Raw genomic sequence first — 26,154 nt, forward strand, 5'->3', positions numbered from 1 at the left:
AAGAGAAAAAAATTCCAAATAGAAAGAGAATATGACTAGATTTTTTCTCCTCTTATCATTAAAAATTTCTTAAAAAAAAAAAAAAAAAAATTCGATTAAGTGCCAGATTTTGGATCCTGCGGGATTATGGGTCCCATTATATTACATTTCAAGTATGTTTAATACATAATTTAAAAATATTGCCGTTTTTCTGATTTGATGAGTATAACAATCCCTAAAGTTCCTTAAGTTTAAAATATTTAGTATACATTATGCAACAATTATCATGAAATTTATATTATTTCATGAAATCTGCTGGATTTTTTCCTATCCATGTTAGCAGCTATGAATATAAATTGAAATAGAACAAGAGAAAAATTAATCCAATTCCAAACCTCATCAGGGTACAACAACCCTACATGCATCCATAACCGAATTTTTCTATGAATACCTTTTTAACAAAATAAAAATTACTGAATCCACTAAATTAAAAAAAAAAAAAATCTGCTGAGAATTTTTGAATTGTGATTTTTAGCCACAGTCATCCCCCATAAGGTGTACATGCCATTAAACATGTGATTTGATGCTGATTCTAATTATAATGCTGATTGCTGATCTCTTATGATCTGCAAAGAAAATTGTATGTGGACTCTTGTGGAAATAATTTTCTCCATGCTGATAAAGGAAACACTCCACGACACTAAGGGGAAAATTCTTCTTTGGCAAGTTAATTGCTTAGCAATCTTTTGAAAAAAATCAAAGGATTTTATTAAACTTATTTTAGTTGTTGAGCAACAGACGAGAAATTTTATGAAATTTTCTCTGAACAATGAAAGAAAGCGACAAAATTATTTCACAATACCTTCAGATTGTTGCCTAGCAAAGCTGATCTTAAATTTTGCTAATGAAGCTTCCTCATTAGCCAAACTCATAAACTTCAATTTGTTTAATGGCTACTTTTTTTATCCTAAATTTATAGGATATATTAATATTATATATAAATATTGGTGTCTAAACAAAACAACAACAGACAAAATCACATCTCCAAAACAGCAACTGATGAAATTGGAAATAAGTCTTAACTGAGCATTGCATATCTTTTCAATTAGAAAAATGATATTACAGGGTTACCACAGGCAACTAAAATGCAACTTTTTTAGGCATGAGGTGACTGTGGCAACTTTGTTTGCCTGAAAAGGTTAAGAAAAAGAAAAAAAAGCAACTATTTTCAGAAAAAGGAGACTGAGAGACTTTTCTGTGCTCCTAGCAGTGTTTTTTTAGCCTAAATTGGGTTGTAAACCTGCGTCTTTTTTCTCTAAGTTTCTCCTGTAATTAAATTTAGTATACTTAGTACAATATAGCTCACACAAAAGCACAGTGATAGTGTGTTTCCTCTTAATAATGTATTGTGTATAATATCTACAAGGAATTTTTTTTCCAGAGTGGCAACCCTGTATAATAATATGTTAAAAATGATGATTACAAATCATAGTAAATCAACATGATGAATCACAGCTCTCGAGGAAATAAAATTGTTGATAATTTTTATTATGATTTTAATTAAAGTTGTAATTGCTTTACTTCATAGCTCATCAGCAAAGTTTTTGAAAATTCGTGTGGGAGAGCACGATGTTTCATCTACTGTAGAGCAACACCCCTATGATGAGTACGACGCTTCCAGGATTGTCCTCCATCCCAGTTTCAACAACGAGACTTTGGAGAATGACATTGCCCTGGTGAGGGTGTCTTTGGCTGTTCGAAAGAAACCACACATCAACATCATCTGCCTGCCACAAACAAAAACTGAAGAGAATGAACTACTCTCTTCATCCTGTTATATAACAGGATGGGGAAGAAGGACGGAAAGTAACACCAATATAACACCTTTTTTTTTCTTCTTTCCATTACTGTTTGTTCCCTGTTTACCTATGAGTGTGTTTTTTCTTTCCGTTACTGCTTGTTCCATGTTTACCTATAAGTGTATTTTTTTTTCTTTTAACCAGCTTCTGATAAGTAAGGCCTGAATTTTACTGCAACTCTAGTTGCAAGCGTAATCTAATTTCATGTGAACCGCTCATAAAGCCGCTTCACAAAAATGGTTGCCGCATCTTTTTTTAGCATGCAGCATTAGCATCTGTTAACTTTAAAAACAGCTTCTCCTTGGTATAAGAATTTACTTTTAGACAAGAGATGTTCATTTATGTTACAAAATTCATAAAACATTTAGCAATCCAATATTATTATGAAATATAGTGTTATTGGAAGTTTTTATTTTCAATAAAATTTATTTATGTAAAGAGCACAAACTTATTTCAAATTTTAATAAATGTAGGACATGTTTTGCATTGCTTTATATATTTTGACATGAATGAAAGTAATTTTAAGAGAGAAAACATTGTTTCAGTTTAATATGTTTACTTGAAAAATAAGGCATTGTTAACGGCATGTTTTGCATTTTTCAAGAAATGTAAGGGTCTTACGTAGGCATTGCTTTATACCCTTCCTTCCCCTTGTCAGCTGAAATAAGCAAATCACCAATTTCTCTCCCCCCCCCCAAATCAAGTGATTACCGAAAGTGAGAGAAGTTTGAGAAAAGTAATATTTTTAAAGTTGCATGCAGGCAAGGTTGGCAAAATTCATGACTCTTTTTTTTTTTTAAAAAAAAATCAGATTTATTTGATTCAAATCAGGTTCTTTAGATTTAAATCAGATTCTTTTTATTTCTTTCAGCCTAATCATCTGATGAAATATATTAACGCTTCTTAATATTATTTAGAAACAATAATGAAGCTAAAATAGTTGATATTTGTAACTAAGATGTTCAAAAATTATGTTTTAATTATTACAAACTAATCACAGAATAAATAAAATCACTGTTAATTTTGTTCAAGCTAAACACCCTTAAATTTTAGAGGTGGGAAGATAATTCGTCAGATGTCCAATGAAAAGTAAATTACTTTAAATCAGAATACATTTTTAAAAAAATTGTAAGTTTCTGTGGGCAGTACAAGTCCTTCTTCAATATCTTCGAACACTAACTACTAGTGTGTACAATTTTGTGTGTTTTATCGTATTTAAATAAACAATAAGTGTATAATTGAAATATGTTTATTACCAGTCTAAGCTTAGCAATAGCTTATAGAAAATCATAATTTAACAGCTTATCATTATTCTTATTTACTTTTAATCTCTAATTTTATTTATTTGTTAGTATATTTTGAAATATAATAATTTACCCCTTCATAATGTCTTTGGATTAAATCCTCATTAGCAATGAAATCAAACTTAACAGAAATCCCATCCTGAAAAATATATTTATAAAAATATTTTCAGCTCTATGATTTATTTTAAAAATAAATAAATCGGTTTAAATCAATGATTTTCTTAAAAAGCGCAGTTCAATTAATTTTTAAAAAAAGGAAAAAAAAAACATATGAAACGATTAAAAGCATGTTTTAAAATGAACGGAGTAAATATGAATCACTGTGTAAATATTTGCAAATTCTGAAATTCTACTCGGTTTAATTAACTAGTGATGAAATAGAATTGAAGCAACCATTAATAAGGAGATGATAATTGAGGCAACCATAACCATTGTATAAAATACTATTTACATTATCAAAAATCAATTTTAATTTACATTAATATGCAATTTTATCAATAATTAATATGCAACTGTGCTGTGTAAATATTTGCAAATTCTGAAATTCTGCTCGGTTTAATTTAGTAATAAAATAGAATTGAGGCAACCATTAATGAAGAGATAATAATTGAGGCAATCATAACCATTAAATAAAAGATTATTTATATTATCAGAAATTCAATTTTAATTTTCACTAATATGCAATTTTATCCAAGAAGATGCATTTTAACTGAGATAATTTGAGTGTTTTTACTATTTACTGTACTATCATAATTTTTTGTACAGTATATGCATATTTTTAAGGCAATAATAAACTCAACATTTGTCTCAAACAATGCTATCTTAGATCAAAAAATACCCATGATTTTAATAGCCTCAGATACAAACAAGCTATTATAATGAATTATGATCATAAAAAATTGTCATGATAATACCTTATAATAGTTTAAAAGTGAAAATTATTATTTAACCTTTTTATTTCAAATAAACCAAAAAACCTGATCTAAACCAAAAGAAAAACCTCGTTATATATATATATATTTTTTTTTAAATGGGTTTTTTAGATTTTTTTTTGCAACCCTGTTATAAATAGCTGTTATTTTCATCCTTGATTTTATTAACAAAAACATCCATATATTTCATTGTGCTTTAATTTTAAAGTTTAATTTTGTTCTACCGAGCTCTGTTTATGTTTACCATCAAGATATATACAATATTGAGACATGTTATTGTTTCAGCCTCGAATCACTCATTTGTGTTGAAAGAAGTGAATGTGCCAATATGGAGACAAGATCGATGTGAATCTTCACTGCAATTACAATTTGGAACAGAATTTGTTCTGCCCAGCAGTTCCTTGTGCGCTGGCGCAGAAGGAAGAGACGCTTGTGATGTAATTACTATTTTATTTATTTAAATTAAATAATGTATTAACAAAATATTAAAATCACCTTCTTTGTGGTTAAACCCTTCATCAATTGACTGAAATAAATACTTTTTCTGGAAATTTTCTTTATTTGCATGCTATGTATTAAAATTTTAATGAATTGGTAAATTAGTGCAAAAGCTAAACTGAAACATTTAGTGAGTCGATCTATAAGTTAAAAATATGAAGAAAACATGAAAAAGGATAACGATTAATGAAAAAAGGAACAGAGGAATTATTAAAATAAAATATTAACAAAAATTAAAAGATATAATCTCATCGTCAGCTCGCACAATTATATCCGCAAAAAAGGGCTGCTTTCTAATACTGCATCAATACAGCCAAAGCAAAATATATCAATACACAGTGTGAGGAATACTAAAAAATATTTAAAACCAAAAAAAACATGTTAAGTAAAAAACATATCACGGAAAATAAAATGTAAAGAAAAAAACAGAACAAATCGAAATCTATAAAGTGAGTAGCAAATTAAAATGAACTTACATTTGTCGGAAACTTTCAAGAATGATTTAATCAAACTTATTAAGTTTCTTCCTTTTTCTCTTTTTTTATTTTTATCCTTTTTGTCTTTATTGTGCTATATACAGTCGGACCTCTATTTAACGAAGTCACTAAATCCCGATAATAAGCTCGTTATATGGAAAATTCTCTAAATAGAAAATCGGCTTTTGAAATACTTAAGCAACACAAAACAGGTTTAAAATTCATCAACACTAGACATAATTAAAATAGCAATGAATACACCTTTATATTGTAGAGTAGTATCTACTATTCATTTTATAAATCTTAATCATAAAAGAAATCTGCATGGAGAGCAAGAATAGAGCAAAACATTATCCAGTGTTACACTATCATGCTATATGCATTTTCAACTAAGAAAAAGCTACATTTATGTATAAAATTATGGTTACATTTATTATAAAAGTAATTTTAAGCATACATTACCACATGCATTCTTAAGTTAAATTTCTGCAGATAAAATCCGTTAATTTAAACTGAGTTTTTCGTTTGAAATGCAAACAAAAAGGGAAAGAGAATTTACTGCTTTCTCTAAGATAATTTTTAGAGAAAACAGTAATACATTTCATAAAGCAGTGGCTTCGAAAATTAATTCAAGGTCATTTCCCCCATAAAATGCGTTAACAAGCTTAAAATATTAAGAAATAGTTTGGAAAATAGGGAAAGTGGATCTCAAAGAAAAGTTCGTTTAAATAGAAAATTCACTTCGCTATTTGGAAGTTATTTTACGAAGAAATTTTCAAAATGTTCTTGGTTCCTCAAAAAAATTCGTAAAATGGAAGTTCACTAAATAGAAGTCTGACTGTATATATATGGGTCATTCTCACTGAAAAGGTATAAATAAACTAAAACATTTTCTTAAATTAAAGTAATTAAAAAAGTGATAAAAATCACGTAAATGCCTTTATTTATTTATTTTTGTTATGTGTCCTTATAATAATGGTCAAGTTTTCTATTTTATTTTTTCAAGATTTAAAATATTTTAAATTCTGCCTTGTCCACGGAGGAGATGTAATAGTCAATGGAGGAGACATTTTATGTTATAAAATATAAAATGTCAATGAAGACTAATTCATTAATTATTGAGTACAACTGATATGAGTTTAACATTAATAAGTAAATAATGAAATATTTCATTATTAGAGATAGAGATACTTCCGATTAATCATGCTGCTATGAAAGGAAACATCCATTTTTTACCTAGGTGTACAATTTTTTAAGTAACTCTTACTGAATATTAATAAATTAAAATGTAAAGACTGTTGAAATAAAAATTCAGACTCCACGTGAAAGTTGGGTGTTGAGGGTACTCTTTTATGAACATTTTATGCAAATTAAACATACTGTCATCCAAATAACGTTTTTGTTTTTTCTCTTTTCTTCTCTTTAATATTTCTTTTTTTCCCTGGGCACAAACGGCTTGCTCTATCAATTTCTAGAAATTTAGGTACATTTAATCACGATTTTTCTGTTAAATCTTTTTCTGATACAGATTTTAAAGTTTCTTGCTCCTTTTTTTTTTTTAACTTTCTTCAAACAGTATAGGGTTTTCTTTCAATTTCTGTCTAGCTTGTCTCATACTAAGTTTTTTGTGTTCCCTTCTCTTTTGCATTTGAACATTTGATTTCTTTCTTTTTTTATATTTTGGTTTTGCCATTTTTTTCCTGAAATTTGAAGAGAAAAAAAAATGTTAAACATCACGGAAATTATTTAGAAAAATTGCCAATATTTACTTCTCCGATAAGAAAAAGATAAACTTAATTTATTTTCTTTAAAAATACAAACAAATTAACACATTTGTTGCATTTTAAAAAATATCAATTAAAAGAAAATAGTTTTTTAATTATTAAAATTGTATTATGGTTATCTAACACATTGTCTCTTCCATTGACTGTGTCTTCACCTCCGTGGACATAACAAGTCCACAGAGGAGACAAAAACTAGTTCTTGAATTTTACTGATTTTTAATTTTAAGTTACAAAAATGGAACAGTTCTTTTTATTAAATATACTATTTTTGCAATCTAAAATTCATCTATCAAAAATAAAATAATTTTTTCTTACCTTTAAATTCTGCCACGGATTATACGGTGAGAACTTTGCCAAATCCCAATTGAACACAACAATCCAAAACTGACACCAAAGAGAACAAAAACAACTGATAGTTAACATTAGAAAATGGAATGGTTACCTTTCCCAGCAGCTGTCTTATAGGGATTTCGCATATGCTGCCCTTTATTGCATATTTACCGAACTATATTAATTGTCCACGGAGGGAGATTTCATTTTTGATGGACAAAGTTTACTAGTCATTTATTTTATAAAAATAATTTTTTTTTTAAATATTTAATAAAAAGTTACTGTAAACATTTAACTAGGTAAAACTACAAAAATCATAAAAATAACATTTAAATTGTTTAACAGCCATTAAAAATTATTTTGTGTCACAGACGTAGGGACGTCCACGGAGGGGATTTTGAAGTTATGTTTATTAAAAAATAAGAATGAAATATTGAATACATTTAGCAGAAATGCTTGTGATTTGTTAGTTAGAACTTTACAAAAAATGATGAAGAAAAATATTAAGAAATCTGCTGTATTCCCTGATATTTATTACTAAGGGACTTAAAAAATCACCTTTTTGTGAGAATGACCCATATATGCTATTATGCAGCGCTGATATTTTGAAAAATTATTTATTGTAAATAACTGGCATGCATTACTTACGAACTATGCTAACTTTTTTTTTAATTAATTAGATTCATATCAATTTTGTGTAGCTAATTGTAAATTATTCTAGCAATTAATCTCTTTTTGTAACAAATGTATGTTATTTGCTAAATAAAATTTTTGAAGTCGCGTTAAAAAAATTAATTACGTTTTTCTTTACTTTGATAAGAAACATATAAAAACTATGAATAGCTGGATGTGTATAAGAAATCATTGACTCATCCCCCCCCCCTATAAGTTGACCTCTTAAGCAATGCCCTGTGCAATTTTTTGCAATGCAATTTTTTTTTAACTTGCACAATTTTCATTCTGTATCATGTTATTTTTATGTTTTTTATATCATGTTATTTTATATATTTCTCATATAAAGTGCTACTTTTTAGCTATTTTTATATATTTCTTACATTATGTTATTTTTATATATTTTTTATATCATGTTCTTTTTATGTACTTCTGATATTGTCTGCGGTTCTTTATGAATGAATTATTTTAACTGTCACAAAAAAGTTAAGAAAAACTTGTTTCTGATTTTGCTCATTTGTAAACTGATTTATAAAACTCGCGAAAGATTTCATTCATCTTTAAAAATTTTCCTTTTTAATTGACCTGTTCTATCTAATCCTATTCTAGAAAATTGATCATAATATATTATTTTGTTTTTAGTTCATAACTGCGATACCTACAAATTACATTACCAGAATAAATACTTTTAATTTTGGTTTACAATTTGTAAATACAAAACCCAAGTGTTATTTTGCTTTTAAATAATGTTTCCTATTTTTTTCTTCCATTTTTGACCCCCCCCCCCCAGTTGATTTTAGACTTAAACATTTATCGTAAAAGGCCCCACGCGATTAAAGCAGATATTCCAGCAGAGATTCGCCTGATTCAATATAAAAAGTGCTATAAACACATTTTATTCATAATACAGGGTTCATAGTTTTTTTGAAAAGTGATTAAAGGTGCTTATTTTATATTTATGCTTTTTAAAAGCCCTTAAAGGTGCTTTTTTTATTTGGGGTTTGTGAAAAGTGCTTAATTTTCTCTCTTTTAAAAAAAGTTTTTTTCTTTGCCATGTCGATTGCCGTTCTGAATTACAAAAAATGCATGACTTTCACAATTAATTTTCTCTGCATTATTTATCATAAACTAGTTCTTTAACAAGATTGTAAAGTTTTTAAAAATTTTTGGAATTTTATTAACTCTATGTTTATAAATTAAGAACTTTAAACGATGGGGAAAAATAATTTTTATTACTGCAAAGATCCTGATTAAAAATATTTTTTAAGTGTTTAAAAAGTACTAAAGGTGTTCATTTTTTGTTGAAAAATTTGGCTACGCACCCTATAATAATATTGATAAAACAAATTACAATTAAATATGTTCTAAAACAATTTTAAATTTTTCAAAAACGTTTAACTTAAATAGATGTAGGATCCTAGGAAAGCGGGGCATCTATATCAACTTAGGCCCAGGGGGGATCACAATATTATATCTATGGTCAGTCTGACCCTGAACAGGTGGTCATTGCCTCTTTTATTGTATAGGATGTGTTATGATGGTATGTTTAAGTTATTTTTGTTAGTTATTTATGGGCACAATTTTATTTAATTCTTTTTGGGCACCGCGTTTTAATTTAAATAATCTCATTTTTTTTAATCTATATTTTTTTTTTTTTTGTTTTTTTTTTTTTTTTTTAGTTTTTTTTTTTTTGTTTGTTTTTTTTTTTTTTTTTTTTTTTTTTTTTTTTTTTTTTTTTACTGTTGGACATTTCACTGTGTTCAAAGTGTGTGTTTGGAAGTACAAAATGTCTCATCAGAGAAACAGAACTAAAATCACGTTAGTCTCCATAAGCAACGTACACTCCATAAGCAACGATGGTTACTACGCAAGAAACGTTACTGCCTGGGGCAGCAAAAGGGCCCTTTGCCGTTCCTGGTCGGTGGATGATTTTCTGCTACGTTATATCGTGTCGAAAAGTGACAGTCATGAATGAGAGTTCTATCCAAGTGAGAGTACTATTGAAGTGAGAGTACATGTATCGAAAAGTGCCATGTGATCAGCTAGCTAAGACATGGAATGTGATAAAAGACAGAGTATACCGATGGGAGGCTTCTGAAGGAAAAACTCCTAACACACACAAGAATACACATCACGAGCAACAAAATCTTTCCTCTGGACTTACTGCAGAAAGTCTATTGTGAAGCTTTGAATTATGTTGAACTGTGTTGATTGGTTCAAGGAACCGAAGATGCCCCTGTAACTTTTAGACCTTTAAACAACTCGATTCTCAAATACACACCGTCATGATATTCCATTGAATCATTTATGTTTAGGTTTAGTTCAAATAAGTAATAATCAAAAAAAAAAAAAAAAAAATTCTTTGAATTTTTTTTTTCTCCTTACCGGGATGGAATGTTATGATGGTATGTTTAAGTTATTTTTGTTAGTTATTTATGGGCACAATTTTATTTAATTCTTTTTGGGCACCGCGTTTTAATTTAAATAATCTCATTTTTTTTAATCTATATTTTTTTTACCTTAATCAACAACCACGTCTGATTTTCACTTACACCCCTATCATTCAACACCTTCCAATATTCCTTCCTTCACCCCTGCTTGAGAGTGGATTCATTCACAGGTGTGAATAGTCAAAGCGAGAGTAGCGCCACCCTTCGGTGCGGAGGAATACATGAGCGGGAGGAAAGAGCGGCAGTTCGATTTTAGGTATTCCCTGCTGCTGACGACTGAGATCAAAACGTGATCTGTGGAAGGATGCGGGGTGGCCGGCCACGCGCGCTTCTAGGATAAGTCCTTTACCATTTTTTTAATATATTTTTATGTGCCCGTAATTTTTTTTTATTGTTGTATAATTTTGGTATGACGTAACTAAAGAGAAGTGATTATTTTTAAATAACCTGTCGAACTGAAATGTAAATTATGTAGCAGTGAAGCAACTCATTTTTAAATTGTAAACTTATTTGAATTATGATTAAGTTCTTTGAATAAAAATATTTAGTCTGGATTAATCATGCTGTTGGATGTGAATCCTTAAAATTTAATTTGCTTTTATCTTCCAGATCACCAAGATTATCATTACTGTAAATTTAAATGTGCTAATAGTTTTAAATTAACTTAAATTACTTCTACTTGTTATATCTGATAAAATTTGTTAGTTAAAGTTAAATGTTCTCACAACGCAATTATTTTTTTGAAAAATCATTCTTGATTCCTTAAATCTACTTTTTTTTTCTCTATTCAAAAATAAGTTATAACAAATGAACTCAATTCTTGATAATCTTGAGATGTTTGGTTGTAACTTTTTTCTTGTTCATATGTGTTTGTATATTATGTAGGGAGACGGAGGTGGCCCATTGGTTTGCAACAAGAATTCTGTTTGGTACCAATTGGGAGTGATATCTTTTGGCATTGGCTGCGGTAGGAAGAATACACCAGGAGTCTACACTAGGGTACAATCTTTCTCTTCCTGGATTCATGAGACAGTCTTTAACAATTTAGGATAGAGACTTTTAATTGTTTTTTTTATGATATTTATACTTGAATTATTTTGTTATTTTTAATAAAAAATTTATTAAAACAAAAACATAGTGAACATCAATTTTGAATGTATGGTCAAAGTTCAGTCTTACGAAATTTTTCTGTAATTTTTTTTTGAACTGATGAATTAAATAATATAATTTTATTATAATTATATTATTCAATAATGTAATTAATAAATAACATTTTTTTGTATTATGTTACAAAAGAATAAGAATAAATTGCACACACGCACATATATTTATAGATTTTGATACTTTTGCTTTTCTTTTCGTGAAAACAAAGCCTCTAATGATGTATGCATTATGAAAAATACATAGTACATTTTTTCCAAATTGTACTGCATAATAATAAAAGAAATTACAAGTAAATGATATTTTATTGAAAGTAATATAATCAAATAACATATTTGTAATATATGCTTTCTGAAATACATGATATTACAAAGCAATGAGACAGTCCTTAGGATAGACACTTTTAATTGTTGTTGTTTTTTTGTGTGTGTGTAATATTAATATTTGATGTATTTTGTGATTTTTAATGAAGAATTTATTAAAAGAAAAACATAGTGAACATTAGTTTCAATTATACAGTGAAAGTTTAGTCTAAAGGAATTGTTTTAAAAAAATTTCTTGAACTGATGTATAATAAAAAATACAATTTTTTTTAAAATTCCATTATGCTACAAAAGAATAAAAGTAAATTGCACACACACATATTTATATATTTCAATATTTTTGCTTTTCTTTTCTTGAAAACAAAGCCTCTAATATTTTTGTATGTATTATCAAAAAACTCTTAATACATTTTTTTCCAAATTGTACTGCTTAATAATAGAAGAAATTACAAGTAAATATTTTTTTTTTGAAAGTAATATAATCAAATAACACATCTGTATTATATGCTTTCTAAAGTACATGATATTAAAAAAGCAATGAGACAATCTTTAACAACTTAGGATAGACACTTCTAATTGTTTTTCTGTTTTTTTTTTGTATTTATACTTGAAGTATTTTGTTATTTTTAATAAAGAATTTATTCAAAGAAAAACATAGTGAACATTAATTTTGAATGTATGGTATTCAGCCATGGCAATTTTAAAAAAATATATATAATTTTTTTTAAAATTGCATTATGCTGCAAAAGAATAAAAATAAATTGCACACACTCATATATTTATAGTTTTCGATATTTCTGCTTTTCTATTCTTGAAAACAAACATATATTTTTAAGTTGTATTATGTTACAGAGGAATAAGAATAAATTGCACACACACACATATATTTATAGATTTTGATACTTTTGCTTTTCTTTTCGTGAAAACAAAGCCACTAATGATTTATGCATAGTACATTTTTTCCAAATTGTACTGTATAATGATAAGAGAAATTACAAGTAAATAATATTTTATTGAAAGTAATATAATCAAATAACACATTTGTATTATATGCTTTCTAAAATACATGATATTACATGGCAATGAGACAGTCTTTAACAACTTAGGATAGACACTTTTAATTGTTTTGTTTTTTTGTGCGTGTGTAATATTTATACTTTATGTATTTTGTTATTTTTAAGAAGGAATTTATTAAAAGAAAAACATAGTGAACATTAGTTTTAATTGTACAGTGAAAGTTTAGTCTAACAGAATTGTTTTAAAAAATTTTCTTGAGCTGATGTATAATAAAAAATAAAAATTTTAATTCCATTATGCTTCAAAAGAATAAAAATAAATTGCACACACACATATTTATATATTTCAATATTTTTGCTTTTCTTTTCTTGAAAACAAAGCCTCTAATAATGTATGTATTATCAAAAAACGCTTAATACATTTTTTTTTTAAATTGTACTGCTTAATAATAAAAGAAATTACAAGTAAATAATATTTTATTGAAAGTAATATTATCAAATAACACGTCTGTATTATATGCTTTCTAAAATACATGATATTACAAAGCAATGAGACGATCTTTAACAACTTAGGATAGACACTTCTAATTGTTGTTGTTTTTTTTTTGTTTTTTTTTTGTATTTATACTTGAAGTATTTTGTTATTTTTAATAAAGAATTTATTCAAAGAAAAACATAGTGAACATTAATTTTGAATGTATGGTAAAAGTTTAGTCTAACGAAATTTTTTTAACTGATGTTTTATAAAAAAAAATATTTTTTTTTTTAAAAAATTGCATTATGCTACAAAAGAATAAAAATAAATTGCACATACTCATATATTTATAGATTTCGATGTTTCTGTTTTTCTTTTCTTGAAAACAAAGCCTTTAATAATGTATGTATTATTAAAAAATGCTTAGTGTATTTTTTCCAAATTGTACTGCATTATAATTAAGAAATTACAAGTAAATAATATTTTATTGAAAGTAAAATATAATCAAATATTACATCTGTATTATATGCTTTCTAAAATACATAATATTACAAAGCAATGAAATCCAATACAAGTAGATGAACTTAGATATATGCTCAATGAAATTTTTTAAAAAAAGGCGACTATCTGAAATGAAAAAAATGTGCAAACCACTTTCAATTTACTCCAAAACACTAATAAAAAAAGTGATTTTTATTGAGTGGTGATAAGATTCTTACTCCCCCCCCCCCAAAAAAAAATAATAACTATTTGTTTCTTCATGTTTATCTGATCAGGGAGAAAAAATTAATGCAAAAAAGTACAAACTTATAATTTATTGTTAATAAATAATTTTAAAGGTTCAGTAAGGTAATATATATTTAAAAAAATAATAACTTGAAAAATTTAGTTATAATAATATAGTCAGTCATTAAATAGTCAGTACTTAACATATTACTTTTGAATTTGTACTTTTGTTTTTACAAAGCCATCATTATATAAATATTTCCTTAATATTAACAAATTTAAGTTTTTCGTACAAGATTTTGATTTAATTATATTCATACTGCGTTATATGATAATACAATACTGATTTTCTTAAATTTTTCGATCCCTTTTAACATGCTTGTTATATGTTATCCCCAAGACTAGGATGTTAAAAAAATAATAAATGTTTTATATCTAAATTAAATATTTTTCTTCACTTTTAAGGCTTTACGTGCCTTTTTATAATTCTCAAATTTTTTCTATAATTTTTATGAGTTTTAATGATATTTTTCAATTTCACAGCATTTTGTTTGGGAATTAATTTTTTTTCTTAATGAATTGGGATAAATTTTGTTCTGATTCTTGTTTGTTTAAATTGATTCTAATGAAGAATGCTAATGTTGAACAGAGCTTTTCAGGATATAAGAATTTGCCATTGAACATAGTGCTGTCTTTCAATTTTAAAAATATCAAAAGCATTTGATAATACAATGCAATTTTGATGTCCTTGGCTGAGTTTGCAAGGTTTAGGACAGAATGGATTAATCCATGGTTTAAACCGTCCTGTCCAAAACCTATTAACTCAAATTATGTCACAATTTTAAATAAATTATTGTGAAAAATAAAATGTTAATTTTTGAACAAGAAACAAAATGAAGACAAGTTTTGGTTTATTAAAAAAGTTAATTATTATTTTCAATATTGCATTATTTATTCTTATGCAAAAATATAATTTATCAGTATTAAAAGCATATTTATTCATATTTAAGGGATAAGGTAATCATTTTTGTTGTTCAGTGAATTGTATAGCTTCAAAAGTTATAAATCTTTTCCTATTATATTATTTTCCTGAAAAAAGTTAAAGCAAATTGTATAAAAAGTATCAAATATTTATTAATATATGTGATTATTTTGTGCACAATGGTTACACCTATAGAATTTTTACCTTTTACCATTGTTCAAGGTTTTGGACACTTTAAGACAGTTTTAGTCAGTTTAAGACAGTAAAACCCAAATGTCCTCTCCAAAACCAGTTTAGGGCATCTGAAACCCATACCCTGGTTCTTGAGTATTGTAACTAAAAATTGAGAAAATCTTTATCAAGTATTTTATTTTGATTTACTTTACATTTTATTTATGAATTACATATTTTTTAAATTATTACTTTTATTAAATTTTTAAATTCAAATAACGATTTATAATAAAAATGCAAAAGTAAAACATGTTTTGTGAATACACGATAAAACATTTCGAAGGCCATTATTTTTCAAGAAGATTCCTTTTAGAAGCTTTTTCTGCATTTTTTTAATGTCATCAACATCTTTGCCCTGATTATCACCAATTGATAATTATTGATTATCACCAGTTGATAATCAATTTCCTACAAATTATTTGAATTATTCTCGAAATACTTTTAAATTAAATTAATTTATTTCATTCACTAAAAAATTTTCAATTTATTTGATTCAATCAGTGAGGTGAAGCTGTTGCTACGTACTGATTCTAGTGAAATCCATTAATCCCTTTTGACATTGATTATTATCAGTGATTCTTGTTTTGTATCAATGTTTTATTCAGTTATAAAGTATGATAATTATTATAATTCAAAGAGTTATAAACCATTGGTTATAAATTTGAAGTTACGCTATATTAATGTAATATTCCACATAATTAGTCAATTTTTATTTATTTTTTGTTTTTGTGAGAATTAAAATTGTTTTGATATATTTAAAGTAATGATGTTGGAACTTTTGTCTCTTTGAAATTAAATTGATTCCTAGAATTGACCTTTTAAAAATAGCATATTTGAGTTTGCCAGATAAAAAAAAATTTTACTTTGTAAATGTTCTTTAAAGGCATTATTAAATATTTTTTTAATTCTGTGTTAAAATAATTGCTAGGTTATTTGTTCTTTAGTTTACTTAATTGCTCAGCTCTTTTTTATTGCTTTTGTTTAAATTGGCAAAGCATTGCTCAGATAAAACAATATTATTTTTAAGAAGAAGAAAAAGTTATACTCATTTTGACAATGTTTTTTTTTTTTTTTTTTTTTTACTAAATTGAATTATGCATTATCCTGTGTAAGTCATGGAACATTATGGAAAGTCATGGATTTAAAAGCTTTAGATTTAGCAGATACCTTGAATGCATTAACCTCTTAAAAACTATTTTTAAAATATTTAATTAGAGGAAGATAGATTTTTCAGTGTTCTATCATTAATAAGCTTAAAATAGGTTTTATGCCTGACATTTAAATTTGCAGTCTGTGCTATATCTGGTCTAGTCATGAACTTGTTTTTGGTATATATACATAAGCTCAAAATAAATAAAATAAACCAAATTATGGTTTACTTTGAACTGAAATCTGAAAACAATTGCTATAAACCTTGAAAATGATTATTAGAGAAACATACTTCTTTAATAAAGAATTTAGTTATTTTGATTTGATCAGCGCAGTAAGAAATACTAATCCAATATTTTAAAAAGGCTTGTTTTCTTCATTTAATATGTTATTAGAAATATTATATTTTCTTTTAAAGAATGCCATTTCTTTTTCATTGGCATTTTACTCGAATTAATTTTTAGAAACCAACTGAAAGGCTGTTGGTTAGATGTAAATATAATCAGTGTTTTCAAAAATTATCACAGGCTATAAAAAGTACTAACTTATGGAACCTCTTTTATTCTTCTGGGGAACTGTAGGGTTCCGCAGAACACTATTTGGGAACCACAGACTTACATGACTCATTTTGTACGGTAAAATATGTGTGTGTGATGTAGGCACTTGCAAAAGAAATGGCACTATTTCTCATATCCAGTAGAAGCTTTCCTTCTTAGATTTCCAACTATTATAGCAACTGCTCCCGTTAAACAGATAAAAAACAATATGGCCACACTCAGCACTGTAAGAAGTAAAAATTTACAATTGCCCTCAGAGGTTTGTTCTTCAAATTCTTCTGCGTGTGAGGTAAGAGGCACTATAGGAAAAGAGTAATAGTGTTTAAAAAAATTATTATTTAAATCGGATTTTTATTTTAAAAATAATAACTGAAATTATTGAATGAAATTATCAAATATTAAAAGTTAAGTCATTAAATCTCGTGTAGATTTTTTGTAGCCTCATATATTGAGGAAATTAAATCTCTTGTTAACTTTTGTCTTGACCTCAAATATTAAAGAGTAAGATCTTAAATCTCATAGATCCCAGAAAGCATGTAACCTTACGACAACCCTGTGTCGGAATTTTTCTTTTATTGTCACGAAAATGTTTGTATTAAAAACCTTTTTTCAATGAAGGAAAGTAAAATGGTCCCTTAGGTCCATCGTGACGTTTTAGCTGACTAGCGATCGGATCAAATTGCATTGCCCATTAAGATTTCATGACAGGGATTTGCTGAGCATATAAGACGTTGCGGAAAGAAACCTTATAATTACCTAGATTTAAGATTATTTTCACCTTGACACAAGCTTTATGAAAGGATTTTTCATGCATGAAAATCTTAAGACAACCTCGATTTAAGGTTTTCATATAGAAAGTTGTTTTCAAAGGTTTTGGATGAGGGTAATGTGCACAGAATAGAGCAAATTGTCACAGATCTCGTTTTAAGGTTAGAAGGTTTACGCATAACAAAACTTTTTAAGTTTACATTAAAAGGTTTTTTCTGAGTGAAAATAAACCTTATTTTGCTAGGTTTGTTATAATATTTATCCACGAAATAGAATTTTTGCACATATTTAATTATAATCTCATATAAGTGTCTCGCTTGTAAGAGAAGGGAGGAATCAATTAGCTGTGTTTCTTCCTATTGAGGCCATTCAAATATTGCATGAGCCTGTTTTTTTTATCTCCCTTCTTTGTAAACAGAAATAAGCAATTTACAAATTCCATCTCATGCTTACGTTAAAAAGTTGCACCGCCCCCTTGTATTTTGCTTTTATATTTCTTCTACTGTAGTAATTTAATTTAAAGATTCAATTGAAAGAAAATTGCATTATTTACATTAAACAATTAGTTTTACAAACGTTTGAAACTAATTAAAGAAAATGTTTCCAACTTTTTTTCGCCATGCGTAAATTCATTCGAAATTTAATATTTTTCTTTATATACTTTTTTTCCCTTATATTATTTTCTTAAATTTATGTAGATATGAACAGTAGTCGAAAGTAGCGGCACTACAAGTAGTGAAACTACTGTGATCGCTACTTTTTTTCGTAGTTTGTAGTGTAGTGTGCTACTTTTTTTAAAAAAGTAGTGTAGTAAATAGTGCGAATACAAAAAAAACAGTAGTTTGTAGCTATTCCTGACAACTACTTTTTACGTTAGTTTAGTATATGAACATTGTTCTAACACTACTAATTTGATGGATACAAATCTTCACTGGTCTGTCAAAGTAAGCACTATTAAATGCCCCTGTGAGTTAACAAGAATTGCGTATTTAGAATTACGTCTAACTAATTTTTAAGCTAGCCATTATGAATAATAAATAATTTATCTCATTGGTTACACTTTCACATTCGAATGCAAGCTCGTAAAAATGAGATCAAAGGGGAAAAAACGAGCTGCGTTAATAATTTAATTTTGTTGTAAGGAAAAAAACGAGCAGCATAAATAAGTGTTCAAAAAATGAAATAATAGCTTTTTGGAATCCTTCTGCCCTTTTTTCTTTTTTTTTTCCAAAACAGCAAAAAAAGCTCTTTGCAACTGGAAATAAATTATAAAGCAACTCGGACCTTACAAGAAGTCATTTGTACCCTTGAAAAATAACTGCTCATTTTACACTATATGTCCTATGTTTCTTTAAAATGCCTCCATCATATCAATCTGGTGAATTGACAGTAAACGACTTCTTTGTCTGTCAAAATTTAAAAATAAATAGAGTTTGACCATATAGAATGTAAATATAAATAGTATAAAACGTCATCTGTTTCCCTAAGAAATAGTTGCTCATTTCTACACTGTGATCCTTTGCTTCTTTAAATCGCCTCAATCTAATCAATGATCTGGTGAATCGAGAACAAACCACTTTTTCTAATTTTAAATCATAAATTGTCCCAAAGAGAATTATCTAGATGTAGATTCGAACATGCAGAGTGTAAAAATAAATAGTGTTCGAACATGTAGAATGCAAAAATAGTGTTCTAAACATGAGTAACTTTATAAAAATAGCGTTGAAAACATCTAGCATAAAATAAAAAGAATGTTTTATATGTGTAACAAAATAAATACAGTGTTTTATTTTATCAATAAGTTTCTCGTTTCCCCTCACTTAAAAGTTTAATGTGGGACCACGTTATCTCGTTAGTTACACTTAATTGAAGTTTAATTTGAGAAATACTATTAAAACCATTTAAACTCGTTTGGTTTTTCTATTTTGCTGACTATGCATTTAAATTACTTTTTTAATGACAGTCCCAGCCGAAGCATTACTAAACTTGATAATAAGTAATTACTACTCACTTTTAGAATAAATTCTTACTCTTACTCACATTTGGAAAATCCTCCGAGAGCCACGTTTAACTCAAAATTTTCCGCAAAATCCTTCATCTGATTGATTTTTCGATTCACAGATTCCCTTCGTTTTCTTTCTTCAGAAATTTTTGGAAAGTCTCTCTCACAAAATCTCTAGAAAAATTATAAGAATGTTCGGTTAAAATTTGAATTTTATTGTAAGGTATGTTTCAGATGACATCAATTTTAAGGCGAGTTAGGTTTTAGATGACAGTAATAAAACGAGAGCTCTAACACCTCAGCCACCACTGTATTAGTTTATATATAATTGTGTCCATGTAATATACTACTGTTATAATTCTTTTGATTCCTATGAAAGGAAATATTATTTACTTTTGTTACCACTGGGGAAAGTATTTTCAAGGACTATGATAATTCCATAGTTGTTGATGGGCATGTATTATTTTCTTTGGCAGAAGAGCTTCCACCTTAAATTTGGTATTTTTTGCTCTTACCTTACAATAGTTATTACAATTTCTTAAAGGGGAGATATCCGTATCGTGATCTGCGACAGAATCATAACCAAGCCTTGGCAACATCCCGCGAGAAATTTAAAGAAGAAAAAAAAAAACATCACAGAAAGGGACCGATTCGAAAGGTATAGCTCGTTGACACTACAGAGCAAACATCTACGTGTTTTTTTTTTTTAAATTTGCAAGTTTAGAATTTATTTGGCACCTTGGCGATTGTTGTTGGCTTGACAAATAACGATACAGAAATATCCTCGTTATGATCTTGTAGACAGACTTATGTCTACTAAATTATTTAGAATGCATTCATAAAGGGCAGGGATAGCCTGGTCGGTAGGGCGCTGGGTCCATATCCAAGAGGTCGTGGGTTCGATCCTCGCCGGCCGAAGACTCCCCGTGTAGTAAATGGTGACTGATGCACGTTAAATCTGTCGGGTCCCAAAGTCCTCCATGTTCCCATAACAAATCAATACCTCTGGGGGTACTGATCCAGGAGTTTCCTTGTCTTCTGGATTGGTTCAAAATTACAAGGCTACGGAGTTGAACATTAGAAGTCGTAAACCCATGAAATTGGGTCGGCTGTTCAACGACGGTTATAAAATAAAATAAAAAATTCATTCATAATGAGCCGCGATGGTTCAGGGGATAGAACGTTCGCCTTTTAATGAGGCGAACCGAGTTCGGATCCCGTTCGATACGAATTCCGCATCCGCCTTGCACCGACCACAGTGCTGACGTGAAATATCCTCAGTTGCCGTCAGGATAACCGTGGGAGGTTCTCGTGGTCTTCCTCTCCATGTAACGCAAATGCGGGTTAGCTTCACCGTAAAAGTCCTCCACTAAGGCAAATTTCTACCAATACTCGATCCAGGAGTTCCCTTGTCTTCTGAATTGGGTTCAAAATTACAAGGCTACGGAGTTGAACATTAGTAGTCGTAAACCCATGAAATTGGATCGATCGGCTGTTCAACGACTGTTATAAAATAAAATGCATTCATATTATAAAAGCAAACTGAAGGTGATTGATAGCGATAATACGAAAAAGGGACTGATAACCCTCAAAACTTACCGGTTGGCAGTCAGAGAGGTCAGCACAGGCGATCACTTTAATGGATAATCTTAAGACATCTCCGTCCACCATATTTTGAAACATGAAGGCTTTAAATGTGAAAGTGACCATCAATGGATGACTAGAGTTTCTCTGTGGGTGATGGGGAGCGATAGCCTTGTAAATAGGATTCCGGCATCTATATGGGAATTTACAAAATATGTGAGTTATTACAGAATACATGACACACTTAAGGTATAAGAAAAGGTACGAAAGAGTCCTCTATGCATATTAGTTGCTCTTATAATGACTGCACTGCCCTTTGAATACAAAATAAGCGGCACAATAGGAAGTGCTGCAAAATACCTCTTTTTTATAAACGTCGTTGAACAGCAGATCCAATTTTGGGTTTACGACAACTAATGTTCAATTCTGTAGTCTTGTCATTTTGAACCCAATCCAGAAGACAAGGGAACTCCTGGATCAAGTATTGGGAGAAATTTGTCTTCGTGGAGGACTTTTTGATGGAACTAACCCGCATTTGCATTGCATGGTTACCCCAACGGCAAGGGGACTCTAACCAATGATCCGGCTTCCACGGAGGATATTTTGCGTCAGCACTGTGGTCGGTGGGAGTGTGGAATTCGTATAGATCAGCCATCGCTGGGATTCGAACCCGGTTCACCTCATTGGAAGACAAGCGCTCTATCCCCTGAGCCGGCATCTCAATAAACTAGTGATGACGGTTTTTGGAAGCATCCCTAGGATGGATCCGAAGACATGCCATCACAGTTTTCATCCTCTGCATATGGAATGCCCCCTCCTTTTGGTAGTCCGACGATCTACGCGTGAAACTGAACACTTAGAACAGTTTAACAAGAACCTTTCAAATTCTGATTAAAGTGATCATCCACCCGCTCTTTAACCTCAGCCAGCTTGACTTCGGTGTTCTTCTGGGAATCGCGTCCTACCAGTACACTATGACTTATAAACATGACTACAACCAGTACACTATGACTTATAAACATTTGTCGAGGAGAGAGAGAGAGATAACAGATAATACAAACAAAAAACAGGGTTATTCCAGGATTCGACCCTGATACCTCAAAAGTTCAAAGTGTTCGGCAGAAACACAATTTGGGAACCATCTTTGCATTTGAAAGCCGTCATGGTGACGCACGATCGTAACAGTTTGTTGAATATTAATTTGATATAAAGTGTAGTATTTTAAAGATTAATAAGTCGATATCATGACTGTATTGCTGCGTTTGAAAACTAATTAACTATAATGTAATAAACAACGACGGCTTTAACAATAACATTAAAGCAGAGCTTAGTAATGCAGAAATCATTTAATTTTTGATGATATGTTACGCAACCGGGTTAAGCTTATCTAAGCTATGATGGGTTCAACTGCCTCGTTAGATTTATCTAGACGTTAAGGTTATGGCCACGGTAGGCTTATCTGGTTAATTGTAAGTTACACTAGTGTCAATCATGATAAACCCCAATGATAAGTGACACCACCAAGTGAGGCTTACTTTTGCCTTCATGGAATGTTACACCGTCGTGTCAGGCTTCGCTAAGCCTTAGCGATATGTTACATCTCCACAATATCGTTAGGCCATAATATGTTACTCCGCCTCGTTAAGCTTAGATAAGCCTAATGGTATGTTACACCTTCACGTTAGTCTTAGCTAGGCCTTAGTGGTATGTTACATCACCCGGTTAGGCTTAGCTAAGCCTAATGATATGTTACACCTTCACATTAGGCTTAGCTAGGCCTAATGGTATCTTACAGCTCTATGTTAGGCTTAGCTAAGCCTTAGTGGTATGTTAAATTACCAAGTTGGGCTTAGTGGTATGTTACATCACCAGGTTAGGCTCAGCTAGGCCTTAGTGGTATGTTACATCACCAGGTTAGGCTTAGCTAGGCCTTAGTGGTATGTTACATCATCAGGTTAGGCTTAGCTAGGCTTTAGTGGTATGTTACATCACTAGGTTAGGCTTAGATAGGCCTCAGTGGTATGTTACATCACCAGGTTAGGCTTAGCTAGGCCAGGCCTTAGTGGTATGTTACATCACCAGGTTAGGCTTAGTTAAGCCTAATGGTATGTTACACCTTCACATTAGGCTTAGCTAGGCCTAATGGTATCTTACAGCTCTAGGTTAGGCTTAACTAGGCCTTAGTGGTATGTTACATCACCAGGTTAGGCTTAGCTAGGCCCTAGTGGTATGTTACATCACCAGGTTAGGCTTAGCTAAGCCTAAAGTATTTTACACCTTCACATTAGGCTTAGCTAGGCCTAATGGTATTTCACAGCTCTATGTTAGGCTTAGATTGGCCTTACTGGTATGATACATCACTTGGTTAGGCTTAGCTAGGCCTTAGTGGTATGTTACATCACCAGGTTAGGCTTAGCTAGGCCTTAGTGGTATGTTACATCACCAGGTTAGGCTTAGCTAGGCCTTAGTGGTATGTTACATCACCAGGTTAGGCTTAGCTAAGCCTAATGGTATGTTACACCTTCACATTAGGCTTAGCTAGGCCTTAGTGGTATGTTAAATTACCAGGTTAGGCTTAGCTAAGCCTAATGGTATGTTACACCTTCACATTAGGCTTAGCTAGGCCTTAGTGGTATGTTACATCACTAGGTTAGGCTTAGCCGAGGCCTTAGTGGTATGTTACATCACCAGGTTAGTCTTAGATAGGCCTTAGTGGTATGTTACATCACCAGGTTAGGCTTATCTAGGCCTTAGTGGTATGTTACATCACTAGGTTAGGCTTTAGTGGTATGTTACATCACCAGGCTACGCTTAACTAAGCCTAATGTAATGTTACACCTCCAAGCTAAGCTTAGATAGGCCTTAATGGTATGTTACACTTCTAAATAATGCTTTAGTGGAATGTTAAAGCATCAAGTTAGGTAAGGCCATAACGATACCTTGCATCAACACATTAGGCTAAACTTATCCTAATGGTATGTCGCGCATTCAAATTGGCTTACTTAGGAATTATTGGTATGTCTTATCCTTTATTGATACGTTACACAGATACATTAAGCTTGGCGTAACGTCAGAGGTATGTCACACCACCCCGTTTGACTTAAATAGGCATTAGTGATAAGTTACAGGACAAGGCTGGCAGTTATGCTAACTGAGTCTTAATATTATGCCTGCCGTCTATGTTAGATTTAGCTGGAATTCAATCATATGTAGCGCCACCATTTTATTTTTATATATACTTAATGATGTTACACCAACGCAAGCATTTATTTGGCTTCAATTATTATATTGTAACACGAAACTTCCGAGACCTAAGGGATCCAGGCTACTGAAGTCAAGCATTATTAGCATAGGTCAGTGAGCGGGTAGGTAACCATTTTGACCTGACTGTGACGGCCTGAGGGTGCTCAATATCGGTCCTACTGAAACTGTTCTACCGTAAAAAAATCTACTTCGTGCGCTGGCGGGTTACTAAAGCGGTAAAGCCATCCTCTCTGCAGAGGATCAGAATTGTGATGGCATCTTCACTAAAAAAAATCTTATGATTTTCCTTAAAAAATCTTGAGAATATCGAAAGTTATTTCTCCCACTTATTTTTAAGATTGTATTAAGAATATAGTCTGACAGGTAGGTACTTTACTTGCGTCGCACTAAAGCTTCGCAATGGGCTATTGGCGACGGTCTGGGAAACATCCCTGAGGATGATCCGAATACATCCCATCGCAATTTTGATTCTCTGAGAAGTACTCACACAGCTGCGTGGAACTAAGTGGCTTCATTAGGTGTGTTTTAGAGGTTAATAATTTTCTAAATTTAAAATGAAGATTTCTAATAATCTGTAAGATTATTAGAAATCTTATGTTTCGCATACCGTCGGCAATAGCCCCATTGTGCAGCTCTAGTGCGACATAAAGAACTATTATTACTACCCTTGACCAAAAGATATTGTCCTTCCTCAAAATGCATTAAGCTGTGGAAATAGTGGGTTCGAATCCCATTATAAATCTTTTGTATCAATGTGTAGACATTCTCTATTTAGTGCTATCAGTACCTCTTTAACATGACAAAGGTTTATAAGACGATCTTTGTATTGGGAAGAAAATACTCAACATGTATATGTCATTAAATAAATGTTACATCACCGCTAGGCATAGGTAGTGTGGCTTTTGTCTAGTTGGATTAACTCAGCACATCTCGGCAAGAAGAAAGAAATAAGCTTACCCTACACATGGGGTACGCAAAATCTCTTTCTCTACTCAGATCTGTTTACCACAAGAGGTATTTTACGATCCCTGATGGCTTTAGGGGTAGAGCAGTGGTTCCCAACCTGGAGGCGATAGAGCTTCTCAAGGGGGCGACGAGTACTCAAAAGATAAAAATTGCTAATAATATTAATAATAAAAGCTATTTGAGATTGAAATTGAAAATATATATGAAACCTATGGCTCTGGTGTAGACAAAGAATTATGATAGTTAAAAATTAAAAAAAAATTCAAGTGCAGGATCGTTTTCGTCATACGTTTTGGCATTGCAGGCGGAAATCTGATAAGTCACTCTGTTCCTCTGAGTAATAATACTGTTTCCAGGTGTATTGATGAGATGGCCGCCGACGTTGAATCAAAACTCATCAAATTTCTGAAAGAAGGTAAATTTGCGTTGCAGATTGATGAATCAACTGTGATAGATAACAAAGCTGTTTTAGCTTACGTGAGATTTATAAATGAGAGTAAGGAGATTAGCGAGGAAATGTTGTTTACAAGAACTTTGAACACAGATACAAAAGGATAGTCGATTTTTAAATTGGTCAAAGATTATTTTGAGGTAAAAGAAATTCCCCTCACAAATGTAAGTGCTTGTGCAACAGATGGTGCTCCAACCATGTCCGGTTGTCATACT

General features: G+C 30.2%; 2 protein-coding genes across 2 annotated transcripts in view; one reads left to right on the forward strand and one right to left on the reverse strand.

Annotated features, from left to right (window-relative positions):
- The window catches only part of LOC107444201 (chymotrypsin-like protease CTRL-1), a 35,002-nt gene extending 23,585 nt beyond the window's left edge, over positions 1–11,417 (forward strand). The window contains exons 5-7 of the mRNA XM_087164630.1: positions 1,568–1,845; positions 4,360–4,511; positions 11,170–11,417. Of these exons, the coding sequence (XP_087020756.1) occupies positions 1,568–1,845; positions 4,360–4,511; positions 11,170–11,337 (598 nt within the window). The 3' untranslated portion in view covers positions 11,338–11,417. The remainder of the gene's footprint in view (positions 1–1,567; positions 1,846–4,359; positions 4,512–11,169) is intronic.
- Positions 11,418–16,257: 4,840 nt separating this feature from the next.
- The window catches only part of LOC107444200 (uncharacterized), a 36,145-nt gene continuing 26,248 nt past the window's right edge, over positions 16,258–26,154 (reverse strand). The window contains exons 8-10 of the mRNA XM_043049086.3: positions 21,274–21,451; positions 19,713–19,848; positions 16,258–17,203 (exon numbers count right to left, since the gene is read on the reverse strand). Of these exons, the coding sequence (XP_042905020.3) occupies positions 17,028–17,203; positions 19,713–19,848; positions 21,274–21,451 (490 nt within the window). The 3' untranslated portion in view covers positions 16,258–17,027. The remainder of the gene's footprint in view (positions 17,204–19,712; positions 19,849–21,273; positions 21,452–26,154) is intronic.

This window comes from Parasteatoda tepidariorum, chromosome 5 (genome assembly GCF_982258835.1).
Source record: "Parasteatoda tepidariorum strain Cologne lab strain chromosome 5, Ptep-v5.0, whole genome shotgun sequence".
NCBI classification, from domain to species: domain Eukaryota; kingdom Metazoa; phylum Arthropoda; class Arachnida; order Araneae; family Theridiidae; genus Parasteatoda; species Parasteatoda tepidariorum.